At 45.1% G+C, this 20058-nt stretch overlaps 1 protein-coding gene and 1 non-coding gene across 3 annotated transcripts in view; one reads left to right on the top strand and one right to left on the bottom strand.

Moving 5' to 3' along the window:
- Window positions 1–19425, bottom strand: part of ANKRD13A (ankyrin repeat domain 13A) — a 32736-nt gene extending 13311 nt beyond the window's left edge. Inside the window, exons 1-6 of one of the 2 annotated variants that reach the window (XM_023241539.2) lie at window positions 19124–19425; window positions 8693–8825; window positions 7741–7865; window positions 4289–4334; window positions 2992–3135; window positions 1739–1928 (exon numbers count right to left, since the gene is read on the bottom strand). In XM_023241539.2, coding sequence (XP_023097307.2) covers window positions 1739–1928; window positions 2992–3135; window positions 4289–4334; window positions 7741–7865; window positions 8693–8825; window positions 19124–19219 — 734 coding nt within the window. In that variant the 5' untranslated portion in view covers window positions 19220–19425. The remainder of the gene's footprint in view (window positions 1–1738; window positions 1929–2991; window positions 3136–4288; window positions 4335–7740; window positions 7866–8692; window positions 8826–19123) is intronic. The other variant, XM_023241540.2, reaches the window with a different exon arrangement.
- Window positions 2434–2495, top strand: LOC111557386. Its single transcript, XR_002737436.1, has one exon. It is a non-coding gene; the product is annotated as a U7 small nuclear RNA (small nuclear RNA).
- Window positions 19426–20058: the final 633 nt, after the last annotated feature.

Here is a 20058-nt window from a genome sequence, read left to right as displayed (position 1 = left end):
CATAAGCAGCTCACTGACTGCATATACTGAGTTCTGAGCACCACAGAAAAAAAGCAGCTGTTTTCCAGAAATCCTCTCTCAGAGACCCGCTGTCAGTTGCCAAAGGAGGTTAACCCGAACCGTCTGAAGAACTTGTGACCATACAAATCCCAGAGGTGCCTCAGCCCTCAGTAAAAATGGGAAGTGCCACCGTTTCCCATTTGCCCTCCGTGGGGTAGCCGCCAGTAATCGGCACACGCTTTGTAAGTTACATGTCAGAACAGTGACTCTAGCAACTCTGCCGATGACCCAGAGGGAACGGCGGCTCTCCTCATGGCATCGTAGAGCCGTGGGGGCTTTACCAACGTCATCTCGAGATTCACTCCTTTCTTTCTTTCAGGTAAGGAAGCAGAAACGTGGAGAGACAGAGACACCTCCCAAAAGCTACATGGTTACTTAGCAGCCCTGCCCATGGCATTCAGTCCTTCCAACTGCCACCTCCGCAGCCGGGCCGTGGCACTGAGGACGGGCCCCGCTATTTCCCAGCTTTACGAACAGAGCCCTTTGCTGCAGGGGCCCTCCCTGTCTACAGAGGTGTGTGCCGAAGCCTGAAGGAGTCTTCCCGAGATGCTACCAGGTAAAGCCACGGCCCATTCCTGACAGACAGCCGTCACCTGGCAAGGCTGGGGTGCCAGGAGTCTGGTGATGGGGGACTGAGCCTGCCTCCCAGGGCTACCGCTGCCAACACAGCAGCAGTACTGGGACATCACGTGGGCTGGCATTTGGCTTTCTCTTCTACTGCTAACAGATGCCCTAATTCCACAGCTCCATCTAAATCAGAAGAAAAAGGGCACTTGAGTCTTATGTTTGACTCAACAGAAAAGTTTGTCTCACTAACATATTTTATGGAAACAAAGAAGAAAAGAAAAAGAAAAAAAAGAGGAGAGTTAGTATATTCATTAAGAGTAAAGAAAGCCTAGATCCAGGATAATGTGTGTCCACGTTAGCTCAGGTTATGCTGCTTTGGTTTACAGAGAGCTGGATGTGACATCCTAGGCAAACACTCAGGGCTCTTACAGATTCCCTCAGCTCAGTGCGTTCTGTGGGGAAATCACTCAGGCAAATAGCTCTGACAGCTTCCGCTTCCCTTACATTCCGAACCTCTTCATGCCTCTGCAGGGCTCAGAGGCAGATGACCAGAGACAGTGTTCTCATCCAGGTGAACCAAGGCACAAACCTCTTCAGAAGCTTCTTCTGGTGGAGTCTGGAATAGAACTGCAATCCCTCCAGACTCTTGGCTCTAAACTATTAGGCCTCACAGGGGAAGAGAACCACATTTAACTATATGGTAAGTGTGGATCTGACTAGTATCAGTACAACCACAATCAATACTGGGTCAATTCTAGCTTCCAGAGACTCGCAAAGCTCCATGGTCTGGGACTAGGGGTCTTGTGGGTCCCCAAACACCAAAACAAAAATAAAATTCAAGTAAAATCCATTAGAAAGGGCCCATAAAAGAGTATGAAGATGTTTCTCCAAGACTTAACCAACGTTAATGTCTATAAAATGATCTATGAAAGAGGATGTCGGCTATGGCTTCTTCTTGGTTAGAACAGAGAGCAACTTGAAAATCCACTAGTGCTTATTATGCCATATTAGAGAAATCCCAATCCACCCATAATTTCCAATTCATATCTACATGCCACCAAAGATGGCAGTAAAGGGATCGGACATTAAAATGCAGAACCTAAATGCGTACCTTTCAAAAGCAATATTTTTAGTATCGAGGCTGGTGTTAATGACTGGGCTCGTGAGCCGTCTCTCAACTTCCCTACTTTTTGGCTTCATCAAGTCCAGGGTGAGGCGCTCCATTTCTTGGGACAGGTCAAAGTGCTCGGTGGTGACCACCCTGTCATCATGGTTGACTTCCATCAGCTCCGCCCGGTTGTCTGTTAATGGAAACAAGAGCGTAACTAAGGGCCATGCCAGCAAGATGCAAAAACAAGGAAGCCTCACAAGTTAAAATGCATTGTCTTTCACATTTGCCCCCCACCAAGGGCCACCTACCAGATAAAACCTGAATACTATGATTACTGACCACCTACTTACATGGGGATTATCCGGCCAGTTTGCCACAACCCACAGGAGGCTCGGGGCCGTCTTCCCCAAAGTTGCAGACATTTACAACAATATGCATTATTTGTTAGCAATACATCTGTGTACTTTTTAAAATATACCATTTACACAATTAACATAAATCATTTATGCACAACATTGGGCTGGCAATGCCACTTTTCTCACCCTCTGATAGGAGGATCATGCCTGCTTACAGAGAGGATATAAAGAGATATAAGACAGAGTCTCAAATTCTGGGCTCAGGAATGTGGGACATTCCAAATGGTGAGAGTGTTTGGTGGTAAATGATAGGGGCTAGAGAATGAACAGAACTATCCAAAGTGTTACAGCTCCTTTAGAATTTGTCTAGCAGGCTTTCCGGTCCTTACCAGAAGACCCCTGAAAAACAAACAAACAAACAAACAAACAAACAAACAAAACCCCAGAGAAACAGAGAGAGAGAGAGAACTATCCAAAAAAGAAATAGAGGAATTGAGAGTTGAATAATTAACAAGAATAACCAACAAAAACAAAAAACACAAAACACATGCCCCAGACAGTATCAGATAAGGTATAGGAATGCAAACACATTTTGATGGTTAAAAATCACTCTTGTCGGGGTGCCTGGGTAGCTCAGTCAGTTAAGCGTCTGACTTCAGCTCAGGTCATGATCCCACGGTTTGTGGGTTCGAGCCCCGTGTCTGGCTCTGTGCTGACAGCTAAGAGCCTGGAGCCTGCTTCAGATTCTGTGTCTCCCTCCCTCCCTTTCTCTGCCCCTCCCTGCTCAAGCTCTGTTTCTCTCTCTCTCTCAAAAAGTAAATAAACAAAAAAAAAAAATTAAAAATCACTGTCACTTAGTGTGAACAGTGATTATGAAAACTGAATAGAATCACTCACCTTCTCCCTTAAATATAAAACTGCGCCTCCCTCTTATCCAGCTCATGTTCTCAAATCCCAGCAACGTGATATCCACACGCAGTTTGGCACCACTTTTCCAAATGCGACAGACATCATTCGGGCATATTCTGGAAACCAAGGGCACTGGAGAAGAGAAGTGTACTACTGAGGAAAAACTCGAGGGCCAAGCAGAGCACACAGGCCCAAGGAATCAGGATTCCAGCTTTAATAATAAAAAGACAGGAGCGGCACGCATGACGGTGACCCTCAGAACTGGGTGTGGCTCCCCCACTTACAATAGGGAAGCCACTTTTCAAAACTAAAAATGGACCTTTTGTTCTGTAGCTCTTTATGGAGGTGCAGATGTGTCTTTGTCCAGACACGTGAATTTCCCAAGGACATCCCTGATCCCAACACGGACCTGTCTTTTTGACCATCATCAGGGCTACCGAATGTGTCCATCTGGCCTTCTTGCTCACATATGCTGCTCCTACCACGTCGCTGTGCCCTAACACACTGGCATATCCGCCCCTCAAAATATCAAACCTAAAATATCTGAAAAATGCAGATATTTGCATGAGAGAAGAACTTGTAAGTTTTCCAGAAGAACCTGAAGTTCTCTTCTTTCCAAAACTTTTTTACTTCATTTAAATGTTTCATTACGAATGTGACTTCTTGCCTGGAAGGGAAGTCAGAGTGAAATGGCTGGCAGCCTGGGAGTTAGGAGCTGTTATTAACTGATCTACAAAGAATAAAAGTGGAACATCTATGAAAATTACTGTCAGTCACTTCGCCTTATATAAGATTTTGGAGCAATACATCCACTTTGTGAAAAATCAAGCTATTCCAACATCCATCTCCTCCTCTTCTTTCTAATAACAAGTTTAAAAGAAGCAAGTTGAACCACATAAGGAAATGAGTAATAAATTAGGGTAAATCTTCTTACTAAAATTGTAGCCATTTAAAGTGACATCTTAAAAAACTAATAATATGGACAAGTGTCTCCTATTAAGTGACAAAAAGTGGAGAAAAAACTGTCTCTATATTATATTTACAGATACTTGGGAGAAAAATCTCTGTGCGTAGGGGCAAAAACGAGAAGGAAAACATCCAAAGCATTAACAGCTTAAGTTGTGCTTAAGTGAGACTATAGGTGACGGTTTTTCTTTATTTTTTTACCATGCATTTCTTAGACTTAAAAATATATACACATTAAAATCTTAGAAAGGAAAAATAAACTTCTATTCAGGGTCAATACATCTGGAAACAAATAAATTTTAAGCCCAGAGCCACTCACCCCAGCTGGTGAATTCCCATTTCATCTGCACATAGAAATCCGGAGCCTGAAGGACAAAGGTTTAAAGTAAATGACCCTTGGCGCTATAAACTAAACGCAAACATGGTAAGGGTTAATGAGGTTTTAGAGGGGGAGGAGGAGAGAACAGAGAAAATAAGAAGAAACATAAAATGCAAACCCGTCAAAAATAAGTGCTTATTTTATACGCAGGCTGATATTTTACCTCGATATAAAATATGTCTAGACAGTCAATAAAGTTAACTGAAGGCAACAAGGTTAGAGGGGGATAAAATCAAATCTGATTTAGGAGAGTCTGGTTCCTAACAGTAGCAGAAAGATGAGCCTGGAAGATGGGCTTACGCACTGCCAGGCAGTGTGGGTAACAGACTGTCCTGGGCAGCGAGAAAGGAATGTCAAGTCCGTCTATTCTACAGGGAACTTGACTGTAAAAGTTTGTGTGCTGGCAAGTGCTTCATATTCACTGGACCTCGAAACCAGAAGAGGCTGCCAGACATCACTTCCCCAGGAAATTGATTTTCCCTCCAGTGAAGAGACTTCTGCCCTCATTTTCCTCTTAAACTTTTAGTACTTGGCTTTATAAAATTTTACACCACCAGAGCAGCCCTGTTTAGGATGACTTTCTGACCTACCATGAATTCTGTAATTTTCTTTTAATGTTTATTTATTTTTGACATAGAAAGAGTGTGCACACATAGGGGGTGAGGGGGTTGGGGGTGGGGAGGAGGAGAGAGAAAGGAAGACAGAGAATCCAAAGCAGGTTCGGTCAGCACAGAGCCCGATGTGGGGCTCGAACCCACCAATGAGATCATGACCTGAGCCAAAGTCGGATGCTCAATCAACTGAGCCACCCAGGCGCCCCTGACCTGCCAGGAATTTTTACAGAAGGTTCTTGGAGAGCTCTTAAGAAGTCCAGCAGTTACCATCCAAGAAGAGAAATGCTAGAAATCCCAGATGTTGTTCTGTTCCTTCCCACCCCCGTGGTTTGTCACAGTTTTTACAGGACAGGACAGGAAGGGCAAGGATCTAGCCTAGAGTAAAACCAGAATTCCAGTGATGGACAAAGGCCCTCTGAGGGGCAGCACACAAGAAAAGGTGGGCTTGTTTTAAGGAGACTGTTGAAAGACAAAATGTCTACCACAGCATCTGGTGCCACTGAGCACACAGGTCATTCACAGGCTGTCTACACCTTCAAGCAGAGAGCACAGTACAATGCAGTTTACTGCTATGGATCAATACAGGTAAGAAAAGAAAGTCCTTTACACTGAATTTTTTAAAAGAGGGTGAGTCCACATTAAGTCATTTGCTGTTTTGCTGAGTGGGCAGATGTGTTTTTAGTTCCTCCTCTGGTACGTTAGATAAGAAAACAATAAACCCACTTGGTCTTTGCACACCAGACACAACTGTTTAAAAACAATGCATACAACCATTTCGTATTTCATGGAAGGATTCATGCAGCCCATGAAAAAGGAGTATCTCTAGGAATGCTTTTGCTTGAGTGTCATACAAATATGTCTTTAAAAAAGAGTGCTCACAGCAAAGGAAACAATCAGTAAAACTAAAAGGCAACCAACAGAATGGGAGAAGATATTTGCAAACAACATATCAGACAAAGGGTTAGTATCCAAAATCTATAGAGAACTTATCAAACTCAACACCCAAAAAACAAATAATCCAGTGAAGAAATGGGCAAAAGACATGAATAGACACTTCTCCAAAGAAGACATCCAGATGGCCCAACTGACACATGAAAAAATGCTCAATGTCACTCATCATCAGGGAAATACAAATCAAAACCATGAGATACCACCTCACACCTGTCAGAATGGCTAACATTAACAACTCAGGCAACAACAGATGTTGGTGGGGATGCAGAGAAAGAGGATCTCTTTTGCACTGCAAACTGGTGGGAATGCAAACTGGTGCAGCCACTGTGGAAAACAGTGTGGAGGTTCCTCAAAAAACTAAAAATAGAACTACCCTACAACCCAGCAATTGCACTACTATGTATTTATCCAAGGGATACAGGTATGCTGTTTCAAAGGGGCACGTGCACCCCCATGTTTATAGCAGCACTATCAATAGCCAAAGTATGCAAAGAGCCCAAATGTCCATCGATGGATGAATGGATAAAGAAGATGTGGTATATATATACAATGGAGTATTACTCGGCAAACAAAAGAATGAAATCTTGCCATTTGCAACTACATGGATGGAACTGGAGGGTATTATGCTAAGTGAAATTAGTCAGTCAGAGAAAGACAAAAATCATATGACTTCACTCATATGAGGACTTAAGAGACAAAACAGGGGAACATAAGGAAAAGGAAACAAAAATAATATAAAAACAGGGAGGGGGACACAAAAGAAGAGACTCATAAATATGGAGAACAAACTGAGGGTTCCTGGAGGGGTTGTGGGAAGGGGGATGGGCTAAACGGGTAAGGAGCATTAAGGAATTTACTCCGGAAATCATTGTTGCAGTATATGCTAACTAATTTGGATGTAAATTTAAAAAAATTTTAAATTAAAATTAAAAAAAAAAAAAAAGAGTGCTCAGATAACGGGCAGTGATTGGCTTACTCATTGCAAAACTGTTCCTTTCCTCAACAGAGCTGTTAATTTTTCTCAAGAAAAATTTTTCTCAAGAAATATTGACTAAAGCTGTGCAGCAGACTTATCTGGCAAATATCTTTGGAGATATTTTGGGAAGCTCACTCATGTGCTTAAATGGAGAATAAATGACAGGAAGATTGAGGCACAGGTCCTTTCTTGTCTCCTGTTGCCCTGAGAATATTGCACAACTGACTCCTAAGAACGTTGCTGCAGGTAACAAAGACTGTCTGAAAAATGGCAGCCATCATGCAAAATGGTCGATGAGCCTGGAGGCAAACTGCTATAAAAATGACCCTCGAGTATCAGAGCCCATAAACCTTAATTCACAGATAACTGTCATTACTGGCCAAAAGCCACTGGGCTGTCAACAAACGAAGCCAACAGATTTGAAGTCAAAAAATGCTAATGGCTGGAGTCAACAGGTGTGGCAAGGAGAAGGTGCACACAGACATCGGAGCTCACGGGCCCTGGAAACCCCGGTACAGTAACCAATGCTCATCACAATTTCCTCAAGATGACCTGTGCTCAGAAGGCCACTGTTAAGAAGACGAGCACCCAGACAAATTAGTTGATGTATATTTGTCTTAAGCTATCATGTTTAAGTAGCACTTAAAAGGGTAGGTCTAGTGACCCAGAAACGTAATTTGTGAAAGACCTCATACATTTAGTAGAAAAGCAACAATACTATTTGGTATTAAACAGAGCATGTTTATGACTGAAAAACTCTCACGAAGGTACACGTGGATGTCCAATTGTGTCTCCGGCTACGCTGTCAGCAATTGACCCACATCATGGCATCGTCAGATTTTTATGGATACCTCGAGAATCTTCTGGAGCAGCTCAGGCACCCCTTCCAGGGCCATGGACGTGTTGTGGTAGTCCCGGTGCTGCAGAACGGCGCACACCATCTCGGGGTCACCAGTGCTCACAGCCTCATGTAAAACTGGAAACCAAAATGGTGAAACGTCATCGCCCAGTAGTCTCATGCCCTCTGACAAATTCCTCAGCCAGTCTGAAAAGAATCTACAGATCAAAGACTAACATTTTCTTCAGAGACACAGAGGCTACAGTCCCACCTCACTTTTATGACCATGGCTGCTTATAGCTAGCTCTTAACAGTGAAAAGAAAATACAGCACTCGTAGCCTCTTGATCAAACCAACTTCGATCCTCCCCCCACACCCCCTTTCTTCCCACTGGTTCTGAAATCCTGCGTGTCTTCAGAGAGCTGAGCTGGCTTTATCTGTGTGATCGCACAACTGTGGTCACGTGGGGATCGGGCAGGTAGCGCTTATGCATCTCCTTGTTCAGCCAACATAAAATCACTCTGACCGACAGTATGATAGATAGCTTGCAGTCAAGTGAAATGCCAGAGTTTCATTGGAAAAGGCTACTTTTAGCCATAATTTCTTTTTGATTTTGCCTATGCTGACAGATTCACTGGAGTTAACATCACATTCCTCAGAGGGAGTCCGGCCTCCATACTCGTGTATGGTACAAGGGTTTGTACTCAGAGCTGCTTTCTGGATAGGAGTCACCCTCTACTGAGGGCTTCTGGCCCAGGACACAATTCTGACCATCGTGCTGCAGGCCAGCCAGCAAGCCTCCAAGGCCCTCATCAACTCACCCCGGTCCCTGGTCCCAAGAGAGAAAGAGTCTTAAGGTAAAGATAACCTGAGGACAATTATAATTGGGACTGGCCTTTATTCAGTTTGGTTTCAGATGAAAGCAAAACAAAAGGTTTTCAATTTGATTTTAAAAGTATACTTGCCTGTCCATCCCTCACGATTTTCTTTTGTAACATCTGCTTTATGTCGGAGCAAGACTCTAGCAGATTCCAAATGTCCCAGAGAAACAGCAAGGTGCAGTAAGGTTCGACCTCGTGGATCCAGAGCCTCCACATTCTGTGAAGTAAACACTAGTGTTTACAGGATCGTATACTGTATATTATATCAAAACATGGAAATGTGTTTATGAGATAAAATTTAGTATAAAAATCGGGGCGCCTGGGTGGCTCGGTCAGTTAAGTGTCCGACTCTTGATTTCAGCTCAGGTCATGATCTCACGGTTCGTGAGTTCAAGTCCCGGGTCAGACTCTGAGCTGGCAGTGCAGAGCCTGCTTGGGATTCTCTCTCCCCCCTCTCTCTGCCCCTCCTGCTCACGCTCTCTCTCAAAATAAATAAATAAGCTTAAAAATTTTTTTTAATTTAGTATAAAAATAGAAAATAGTATTTACACATTAACTACAGAAATATGTAGGAAAATGAATGCTTGCACATGGGCGTGGTTGAAATATTAATTTGGCTATAAATAAAGATGATAACTACTGAGTTCCTTTTTCTATAAAGTTAAATGCCTAATAAATAAACGTTGGCTATAAGCCTCAGATAATGAAACACATCTTTTGCTCTCAACGGCACTCAAAGTAAGACTAAGTAAAGGCTAGGAGCTTTCATGAAATGCAGCCACCCTCTGACACAGAACATGGGGGATTTCTCAAGCATATGTCAGCACTCAGGTCTAGAACAGGAAGTGTAGGACTTCAAGCAAAACTGAAAGTTCAGAAGATAATTTGGGTCAGAATAAAATTACATTCTCTAGCTGGGTTCCCACCAAAACGCCACTCTCATTACTCTGAACGGATTTCCAAGCGCCCTAACGTAGCAGCATCCACGGGTCCTGTGACACACATGACCTGCCAGGCGTGCATGTGGACATATTTATAGGTAAATGTGAGAACAAGCACATGCCGTTTTGGTCCATTTCCCCTTGAAGGTTTTCTTCCCCGTGCCAGACACAGCGGTTTGGCTTTCGCTCTTTATGCCTATTCCGGCCCGCCCTCTGCCACCTGCGTTGGGTGGCCAGAGCCAAGTGGCAGTTTCTCTGGCGGGAGCTCAGTCTGAACGCTGAATGCTGCCTTCCAAAGATGACACTGAACGTTCTTCCAAGGACACAGTAAACTGCCATGGGACTTTTGGGATATAAAAGTGCCATCTACTTCTTAGAAGATGTGCCTTCTCTTGATTTGAGATGCCAGTTGCTACGCAGCCTCCACAGATACCCAGAACATGCCACGTACTGGCCACAGGGGAGGAAGGCAAGCAGAACGAGGCAACTGCTGTCCACCAGCTACTGAACTTCCCTGCTTCGCTAATTGCATCATGGCCACTCTGCAGTGAAGACAGGAACTGTTATCGAGGAATAACAGCAGTGGCGGAAGGCATTCTGCTGAGTGAACACACGTCCTCCTGGACCAATCCCAGGCCTCAGTGTTCTCTCAGGCACTGGAATACCAACACATCTCCTGGCATGGGGCCCAGGGCACCTCCCAGGATTCCCTGGCTTTTCCCAAGGGTATGGCTTGTCTATCTCACCAAAGACTGAGAATTCCAAAGGGCCAGATCCAAGTGTTATATTTCTTACCTTCCTCCACCACCCTAGTCTCTACTCTGCAGTAAATCATTGTTTTTAAAAAAGTAATACAGCTAAGACTTTTAACCGAGTTGAAGTTTAGCAGGAAAGAAATAATTAGCAAATTCATTATTTCCTTACACGTCTGTTATATAGACTGTTTTCTCACCGAACAAGTTCAGTCTACAGGAAAGGTGTTGGGTTTAGGACACGGCCTGACAGACAGGAAATGCTTAACAATATTTATCACAGAAATGGGGAAATTCTACCTAATGCAGGTCACACCCAGAACAAAACTAACATCTCAGACTAAGGATTGACACCCAAGCTCCTGGGCAACCACTAGATATGATGTGTAAAATCAAAGCCAAATACACTAAGTTGTTGGCTCTTTCCTATTTCGAACCACAGGTAAAACCACATGTATGAGATGGACAGCAGCACATTGTGTATTTTGCTAATTGTAGCTCTGAAGGGCCTCATGTGTCTCTTTCCCCTTTGAAAGGAGAGAAGGAAAGAAGAATACTATATTATGGTGACTGTTATTAAAAACAGCGGATGTGGGGCACCTGGGTGGCGCAGTCGGTTGAGCATCCGACTTCAGCCAGGTCACGATCTCCCTGTCCGGGAGTTCGAGCCCCGCGTCAGGCTCTGGGCTGATGGCTCAGAGCCTGGAGCCTGTTTCCGATTCTGTGTCTCCCTCTCTCTCTGCCCCTACCCCGTTCACGCTCTGTCTCTCTCTGTCCCAAAAATAAATAAAAACGTTGAAAAAAAAATAAATTAAAAAAAAAAAAAAAAAAAACAGCGGATGACTGTGCCAGGGGCACCTGGGTGGGCTCAGTCGATGAAGCATCCAACTCTTGATTTCAGCTCAGGTCATGAACCCACAGTTCGTGGGTTCGAGCCTCGTGCCTGGCTCTGCAATGACACTGTGGAGCCTGCTTGAGATTCTTTCTCTCTCAATCTCTCTCTCTCTCTCTCTCTCTGCCCCTCCCTGACTCATGCTCTCTTTCTCCTTCCAAATAAATAAACTTTGAACTTTTTTTTTTTTAAACAGTGGATGATTAAAGTAGAAATTAGCAAAACAGGATAGCAAATCAACACAGAAAAATCAACAAAACCAAAAATTGGTTCTTGGTAAATATCAACAAAATTGACAAACTTTCAGCTAGTTTGACCAAGAAATGAAAGAGAAAAGACTCCAGTTACTGAAAGGAGGAATGAAAGAGGGGATATCACTACCAACTCTACAGAAACACAAAATATTTAAAAGGAATACTATGAACAACTGTACGCCAACTGAGTAACAGAACTTAAATAAAAGGCACATATTCCTAGACAGATACAAACTAGCAAAACTGACTGAAGAAAAAACAGAAAATCTTAACAATTTCTAACAAGTGACTGAATCAGTAATTTTTAAACTTCCCAGGAAAATAAGTCTCAGGCCCAGATCACTTCACTGGTGGATTCTACCAAACATTCAAAGAATTAATATCAATTCTTCACAAACTCTTCCAAAATAAAATGGAAGATAAAGGAAAACTTCCCACCTCACTGTACGAGCCCAGTATTATCCTGACGACAAACGCATCACAAAAAAAGAAAACCACAGCCCACTACCTCTGACATAGATGCAAAATCCTCAACAATATATTAGCAAAACAAATTTAGCAACACATAAAAAGAGCTGTTCAACACCAGGACCAAGTGAGATTTATCCTGAATGCAAAGGTGGATTAACATCTGATGATTAGTGTAATATATCATATCAATAGAATAAGATAAAATAAAAAACGCATTATCATCTCAGTAGATGCATGTGAATGTGCTCTGAAATACTAACCTTCAAAGATGATGGTATTAGAAGTGGGGCCTCTGGGAGGTGCTTAGGTCATGAGGGTGGGGCCCTCATGAGTGGAATTAGTGTCTTAGCAAAAGAGACCCCAGAGAGCTTGCCAGCCCCCCTCCCACCATGTGAGGACACAGTGAGAAAGCTACTGCTAGGAACCAGGAAGAGGGCCCTCTCCAGCCACCACACCTAATCTGCTGCACCATTTTCTTGGACTTAGAGCCTCCTGAACTGTAAGAAATTAATTTCCATTGTGTATAAACTATGCCGTCTATGGTATTTTGTTACAGCAGCCCAAACAAGACTAAGCTCTAAACTGATCATCAGCCCAGGGCACCTGGCTGGCTCAGGCAGTTAAGCATCCGACTCTTCAGCTCAGGTCATGATCTCACGGTTCGTGAGCACACAGCCTGCTTGGGATTCTCTTTCTCTCCCTCTCTCTCTGCCTCTCCCCGGCTGGTGCTTGCTTGCTCGCTCTCTCTCTCTCTCACTCTCTCTCAAAATAAATAAATAAACTTAAAAAAATAAATAAATTGAAGGGCGCCTGAGTGGCTCAGTTGGTTAAGTGTCAAACTTCAGCTCAGGTCTTGATCTGGCAGTTCATGAGTTCAAGCCCTACATGGGGCTTTGTGCTGACAGCTCAGAGCCTGGACCCTGCTTCACATTCTGTGTCTCCCTCACTCTCTGCGTCTCCCCAGCTCATGCTCTGTCTCTCTCTCTTTCTCAAAAATAAATAAAGATTAAAAAAGTTAAATTAAAAAAAATAAGTTGATCATAAACCCAAATGTAAGAGCTAAAACAACAGAACTCTTAGAAGAAAAATAGGAGTACGTCTTTGTGACCTTGGGTTAGGTAAAATCTAATCAGATACAAAACCAAAAGCATAAGAGACCAAAGAAAATACAGACAAACTGCACTTCACCAGAATTGAACACTTTTGTACCTCACATGATATCATAAAAAAGGAAAAAACAAAAAAAAACATTCCACAGAATGGGAAAAAAATAGTTTCAAGTCATTTATCTGATAAGGGGCTAGTATCCAGAATATATGAAGAACCTTAACTTCTCAAGAATAGAAAAGACAAATAACCCAATGTTTAAATGAAAATAGAATTGGAATAGACATTTCTTCAAAGAAGATATGCCAGTGCAAAGAAGTACGTGAAAAGAGATTCAATTTCACTAACCACTAGGGGAATGTCCATCAAAACTGCAGTTAGGTAGCACTGCACACCCACTAGGATGACTGCAGTCATAAAGACTAGCAAGTGTTGACATGAACGTGGAGCAACTGGAACCCTCATCCACTGCTGGTGGGAATGTAAAATGGGTGCAGCCAATTTGGAAAAACAATTGGCAGTTCCTCAAAATGTCAAATATAGGGGCGGCTGGGTGGCTCAGTTGGTTAATCACCCCATTTCAGCTCAGGTCATGATCTCGCAGCTCGTGAATTTGAGCCCCGCGTTGGGCTCTGCGCTGACAGCTCCAGACCCTGGAGCCTGCGTCAGACTCTGTGTCCCCTCCATCTCTCTCTGCCCCTCTCCTGATCTCTCTTTCTCTCTCAAAAATAAACAAACGTTAAAAAAAAATTTTACTAAAAAAAAAAAAATAACTCAAGTGTGGGTTAAAAGAAAAAAAAAGTCAAACATAGAGTGACCATATGACCCCACAATTCCTCTCGTATTTACCCAAGAAAAAGAAAAACACACTCATATGAAAACTTATACACAAATGTGCATAGCAGCATTATTCGTATAGCCAAATAGTGGCAGGGGGGAACAAAAATATCCATCAGCTGGTAAATGGATAAACAAAATGTGGTACACCCGGACAATGGAATATTATTCGGCCATAGAAAAGAATGAAGTACTGATAAATACCACATGTGGATGAACCTCCAAAACGTGCTACATGAAAGAAGCCAGACACAAAAGGCCACATACTGTATGATTCCATTTGTAGGAAGCATCCAGAATAGGCAATCTATAGAGGCAGCAAGTAGATTCGAGGTCGCCTGGGGCTGAAGAAGCTGAGGGGAAATCGGGAGTGATTCAGGGGGATGGGGTTTCTTTTTGGGGTAATGAAGATGTTCTGGAATTTGATAGTGGTGATGGTGACACAACTCAGTTAATATACTAAAAACCACTGAATGATACACTTTAATGGGTGAATTATATCTCAACAAAGATGTTTAAACAAAAACCTACGTAAAAAAAAAAATCCTACGTATGTATGTGCTTTATGTAATACGCACAACTAACCTATTATCTGTATACTGTTTAACGGATTGCTTAATTTCGGTTGGACTTCAGTTTGCTCCCTTGTAAACTGGGAACAATAAAAAACACCTACCTTACAGAGTTCTTACAAGAGTTAGGGCACAATACTTAACCCCGTAGAAGCACTAAGAATTAGCTCTTATTATCATACACCCACATATGGAGTTTCATATAAGCTGAAACTTTCTCCCTAACAGGGATCTGTTCAAATTTCATTACAGTTAATATAAGGGTCTCCAACCAACGACATTAGCTCGGTGGGCGAGAGCTTTTGGAATTAAACTGGAATTCACATTGGAAGCTGATCACTTTGGTTTTTCCTTTAGCTTTCTTCAATCATGAACTGTACCAAATTAAAAATGTTCACCTCTTTAAATTATAACAGTTCCCCCAAAGAGGAACAGGAATGAGAGTTCTGCACATCTCCTTCCTATGTGCTAATTTAAGCCCACTAACTTTGCTTGCTCCAAGCCTTGTTTACATCCTGCCGCCCTCCGGAGGCAGGAAGAGGCCAAGCTTTGAGTGTAGGCTGCAGAGCCAGATGACAGGCCCGCTTCCAGGCCCTGACCGGCCTCAGGTGAATTTCTCAAACCTTCTGGGCCTCCCCACTGCACCTAGCACCTAGCACCTCGCATGAAGCAAGTGCTTCATAAACTTTCACTGTGACCTCTTGCAGGGCCTCCGGGAAGAGGCTGCTAACTGGCCTTCCATTCTCTCAAGAGTCAACCACCCTCATTCCTGTGCATCTCAGACTGCCCTGGTCCTCTGCAGCTGTGGCCCACACTGACTCCCCCACCCGAAATCAGGCAGGAAATGGTATCCATGGGTGTAGTTCCCTCCGGTGAGCCTGAGCCCCCAGGGCCACGGGAGAGCACCCGAGAGCAGGCTAGCTCTTCATCTTGGATGCCTGGCTCCTGGCAGGATGCCAGCCAACAGGCGCCAACCTGAATGTGCACCCAGTGCCCGACTTGGCCTGCCGTAGACTGGGGCGAGAACCCCGGGGTGGCTCCCTGTTCAGCTCTGAGTACTGCTGCTGCCTAGAACATCCTCTTCCTCTTGCCCTGATGGTGGTGGGCTTTCACCTGCTGGCTTCCCAACTGGGGGCTGACCCTTGAGTTGGGCCTCATCTGCCACCCTCCACCCTACTGGGTCCTGGGTACCCCCCCCACCCCGCCACACGTATAAGGTACATTGCTGACCTTTACATATGTCCCTGTTAAGTGTTTGCTCATTCTCCCAGCATCTGTAAGAAGGCCGGAGATGTTTCACAGACCTCTCTACCTAAATGACAAACATCATAACCATGACACAAATCATCTCCACTGCACAACTTCAAGGCCCCACTGAATATTAAAGACCAGAGAGCTGATGCGTTAAGAGGCACTTAATAAAGTGCTTCTGCTGAGCCAACATGGAAAGCCTAAAACTACTGCAGAGTTGGCAAACTCCACACTCCGGCTTGCAGCAAGACCTCGGGGTGGGGGCTGAGTCACACACACTCACAAACGTGCCTGTCCTCTTCCTCTGGATGAACTTGATTCTTTCTGTGCTGCTGCTCTTAGAACAAAACACAATTCTTACAGCCACCCGTGTGCCTGCTTCAAGTCTCACTCGTGGGATGGAAGGAATGAAGGACCGGCCAGCAGAGGCTTTCTGGCAAACGAAACGCCAAGTGAAACAGCTGCTTGTACTGCTGGGCGACAGGAACTTTTTGTTTTTAATTATGCACCCAGTATAGGTTCCTTGCAGAAAAACTGGAGCATACAGAAAAGAAACAGAATCACAGCAGCAATGATGACACAGGAGGTTACTCCCATTTACTACGTGGCCGCACTCTCCGATCTGTTCTCTGCCTTTTTGCCCACAACCGTGAAATGGAGGTACTTTTATGGAAAGAAGTAGAATGGAAGGGTTAAGAATACAGCACTAGGGCAGAGTCCAGCTTTCTGAGTCCACACCCTGGTGCAGCCACTGGCTACGCATGCAACTGAGCCTCTCCACCTCATCTGGTCTCCTTATCTGTAAAATGGGGATCGTGATAGCGTTCACTCCAGGGGATTCGGTGTGAGAATCAAATCTAAAAGTGCATGTAAAGCACTTTGCCACAGTGCCTGGCAAAAGAGTAGGCTTGCAGTGCTACTCTCCCTGTTTTTACAGATGAAACAATCCAGCAAGGGTGAATAACTAGCCCAGGCTCACAACGTAATCAGCATTTAACAGAACTGCCTTTAAGTCACAGAAGTAGGAAGCTGTTGCATCATCAAGAGAGCCTGACAAATAAGAAAGCAACGAAGTATCTCCTGTCACATATTTTAATGAGGGCCACGTTCAACTTCTTAACCCTGAACCGGTTACATAATTTGCAGGGCCTAGCAGAAAATGAACACGCAAGGCTCCTTTTCCAAAAAAAAAAAAATAATGAGGAATTTCATGACAGTGACAGCAGAGCATTAAACCAAGCACAGGCCCTTGCTGACCACAGGTAGCACACACACCCTTGAAGCCAGCCAGCCCCATCTCGACCCCTTCAGTGGCCAAGTTTCGGGACTGAGATTAGACGATGTGGTCATGACAGTCAAGCTTTCAGGGGGAAGATGTTCTTTATGAATACACTTAACTACCTCTTATCCAGAGGAAACTGGTATACTGGGAAATGGTCTACAGTGATAACCGGTAACAGAGGCAAAACCGAATAATTAGCAAGAATGAGTATTGTTCCTTTGACTCCCTTGACAGTACAAGTTCACTCCAGGAAAATCTGCTGCAAAATTAGAATTCTCTCATCACGAATGTGCTTAACATTTCTCAAGGGAAGAAGCACAGAGAACTTTCAATGGACATTTTTTTTTTTTTTTACACAGCTTACAGAATGAGGAGATAACTATGCCACATTTTTTTAAATATTTATTTTTGAGAGAGAGAGACACACAGACAGAACATGAGCAGGTGAAGGGCACAGAGAGAGGGAGATGCAGAATCCAAAGCAGGCTCCAAGCTCTGAGCGGCCAGCACAGAGCCCAATGCAGGGCTCGAGCTCATGAACCTGAGCCGAAGTCAGACGCTCAACCAACTGAGCCACCCGGGCGCCCCTACCACATTTTAGACTATAACCGACACTGTGTTCTTATCAAACAAGTTTTTCTATAGAGAAAAACTGCACGGCACTCAAACTCTTTTCTTCATCTCCAATGACTAGAAAGCCTGCTGTTTTCAGGAATCAGTGTTGAAAAAGTATGTGGTTTAATGATAATGACAAAATTGTCCAGCAAAAGGGAGCTTAGTTCTAGGACTTTCTTTGTACTTTATCTCACTATTTCACAAGAAACTGGGGGTAGCCCCAATACTGAGGAAGTGCAGATGCAAAACACAGCAGGATTGCCTGGGTCATTTTTCAACTGTCCAAGGTGAGACACTTTCAGCTGAGAGCAAAGTGATGGAGGATTCCCTCTGGGCCACGTCCAGTAACAGAAAGGGAATTAACTCACCAGGTATACCGGGACACCTAATGGTGAGTCATTTACTCTGGGGGCATGATCTAATTAAGACCAATGACTCTTCCAATAAAAGTTTATTCTGTCTGGACAGAGGGTTTAAATGAAAAAAGAGCAACTTTTGACTTCCAGTGGGTGCTCAACAGATTTTTTAAGCAACACACTGGATAAAATGAAGTCAACAAGAGTTACACCAAAGTACAAATCCTTACCCTAACTGCTAAGTACGTGAGCTTGTAACTTGACTGCACCAATAACTCCCAGAATTGTTGAGGTGCCTTTAACATCCGGGTTCCTCAAGCAAAACACTACTGACATTTTGGGCCATATAATTCTGTTGCGGGGAGCTGTCCTGTGCAGCGTAGGACGGTGGGCAGCGCCCTTGATCCCTACCTCTAAGATCCCAGTAGCTCCCATTCCCTACTTGTAACACAAAAATGTCTCCATGCATTACCACTGGGAGTCAGGAGGTGCGTGTTCAAATCACCTCCAATTGAGAACCACTGCTTTAAAGAGAAGGCAATAAATAAAAGACGAGGAATCAAAGCACTTTAGGACCAGAGGGATTTTAAGAACCCTGTGCACCAGAGATTCTCAAACTTTGGTGTGTATCATCAGCCTCCCTGGGCCAGCGAGGGAACGGGCCTTGCCCAAGGTCACAGGGCGAGTTAGAACCTGGACTCCAAACCCCAACCAAGCCCTTTCATACAAAAAGGGTTGGGAGGAGGGGGGTGGGGGTGAGCGGTGCGTGCTGCTCTCACCTCTTTGGGAGAGGCAGTGGAGCCTAATTTGTTAAGACCGTGCACTCTGGAGCCAGTCGGCCGGAGTTAAAATCTCGACTTGGTATTTATTAGGTGGGCGACCTTACGCAAGGCACAGAAGCTCTGAGAGCCTCAGTTTCCTTCTATGGCAAATGTAATAAAGGTACCTACCTCCTAGGACTGTTGGAAAGGCAGTATAGATGGTATATAAAGCCCTCGGCACAGGGCCTGGCACACAGTAAGCACTCCGATACACGTCCTACTATTACTGTCCCACGGCTGCAGAGGTGAAGAAGGGGTCTGAGGGGCCCCGAAGGCAGAGGGCTAGAGATGGGCTCAGGGGCTCGAAGCGACCCCTGACTCCCCCCACCCCTCACCGTGGGCGGACCCCCGCCCCGCCCCTCACCTGGCCCCGCAGCTCCTTCTCCAGCTGCCGGTAGTCGTTGTTCCAGACCAGGAGGTGCAAGGGGAAGTGACCGCTGTTGTCGCGGGTCGAGGACATGGCGAGAAGGCCGCAGCCGGGCCCTCACCGCCCGCTTGACAAGCCTCAGCCTCGGCGGGGTCTCCGGTGCCCGCCCGGAGGCCGGCGAGAGAGAGAGAGAGAGAGAGAGAGAGAGAAAACGCAGCAAGCGAGCGGCACGGTACGCGGCGGGGCGGCCTACGGGCCGGGTGCGGGGCGCGCGGGAGGTCGGGGGTCGCGGGCCGGGTCGGGGACGGGGGTCGGCCGCGCCCACCCCGCGCCCCGCCGCGCTCCCGCCCGCGCTGACAGCTCTCGAACCGACTTCTGCGGGCCGAACTGCCCCAAACTGGGAAGTGCGCGGGGCGAACCACCGCACACCGAGGCGGGGGGAGCCGAGGCCAGCCACCCGGCCCTTGGTCGGCCCGATCCCCCCTACCCCCAGATGCGCACCGGGAAACACAGTGCAATCCCAAAACGGAGAGGAAGCTCTCTTCCTTAGCCCATGATCTCGACGTGGAAAACTCGGCCTACCCGTCACCAGCCCCTTTCCCCCTGCTCCAGCAAGCTCACATGGTTCGGCCCACAACTGGGCCTCTTCCATCGGCTCTGAGTTCAGGGGGTGACAGCGGAGGCCTGGACCAAACCATTCCAGTAACTGACTCCCTTGCAGCCTTTTTGGAACTGGGCAGTGCGTGCATGATTGGCCAGAAGCCATTTTGGAAGTGGGCAACACCAAACAAATTTAAAGGAAGGATTCTAAACTCTGGAGAAGTGGCGTTAAAGATTTGCCTAACAAGGAGACAGTTCTTTCTCAGGGTTTCTCAACATCTGAACGTTTTAAAGTGAGCAATTTTCTTTCTGTGGGGGTTGTCCCGTGCTTT

Source organism: Felis catus, chromosome D3 (genome assembly GCF_018350175.1).
Source record: "Felis catus isolate Fca126 chromosome D3, F.catus_Fca126_mat1.0, whole genome shotgun sequence".
Taxonomy (NCBI): domain Eukaryota; kingdom Metazoa; phylum Chordata; class Mammalia; order Carnivora; family Felidae; genus Felis; species Felis catus.
The sequence above is the reverse complement of the archived record's forward strand: the minus strand, read 5'-3'. Positions and strand labels throughout refer to the sequence as shown.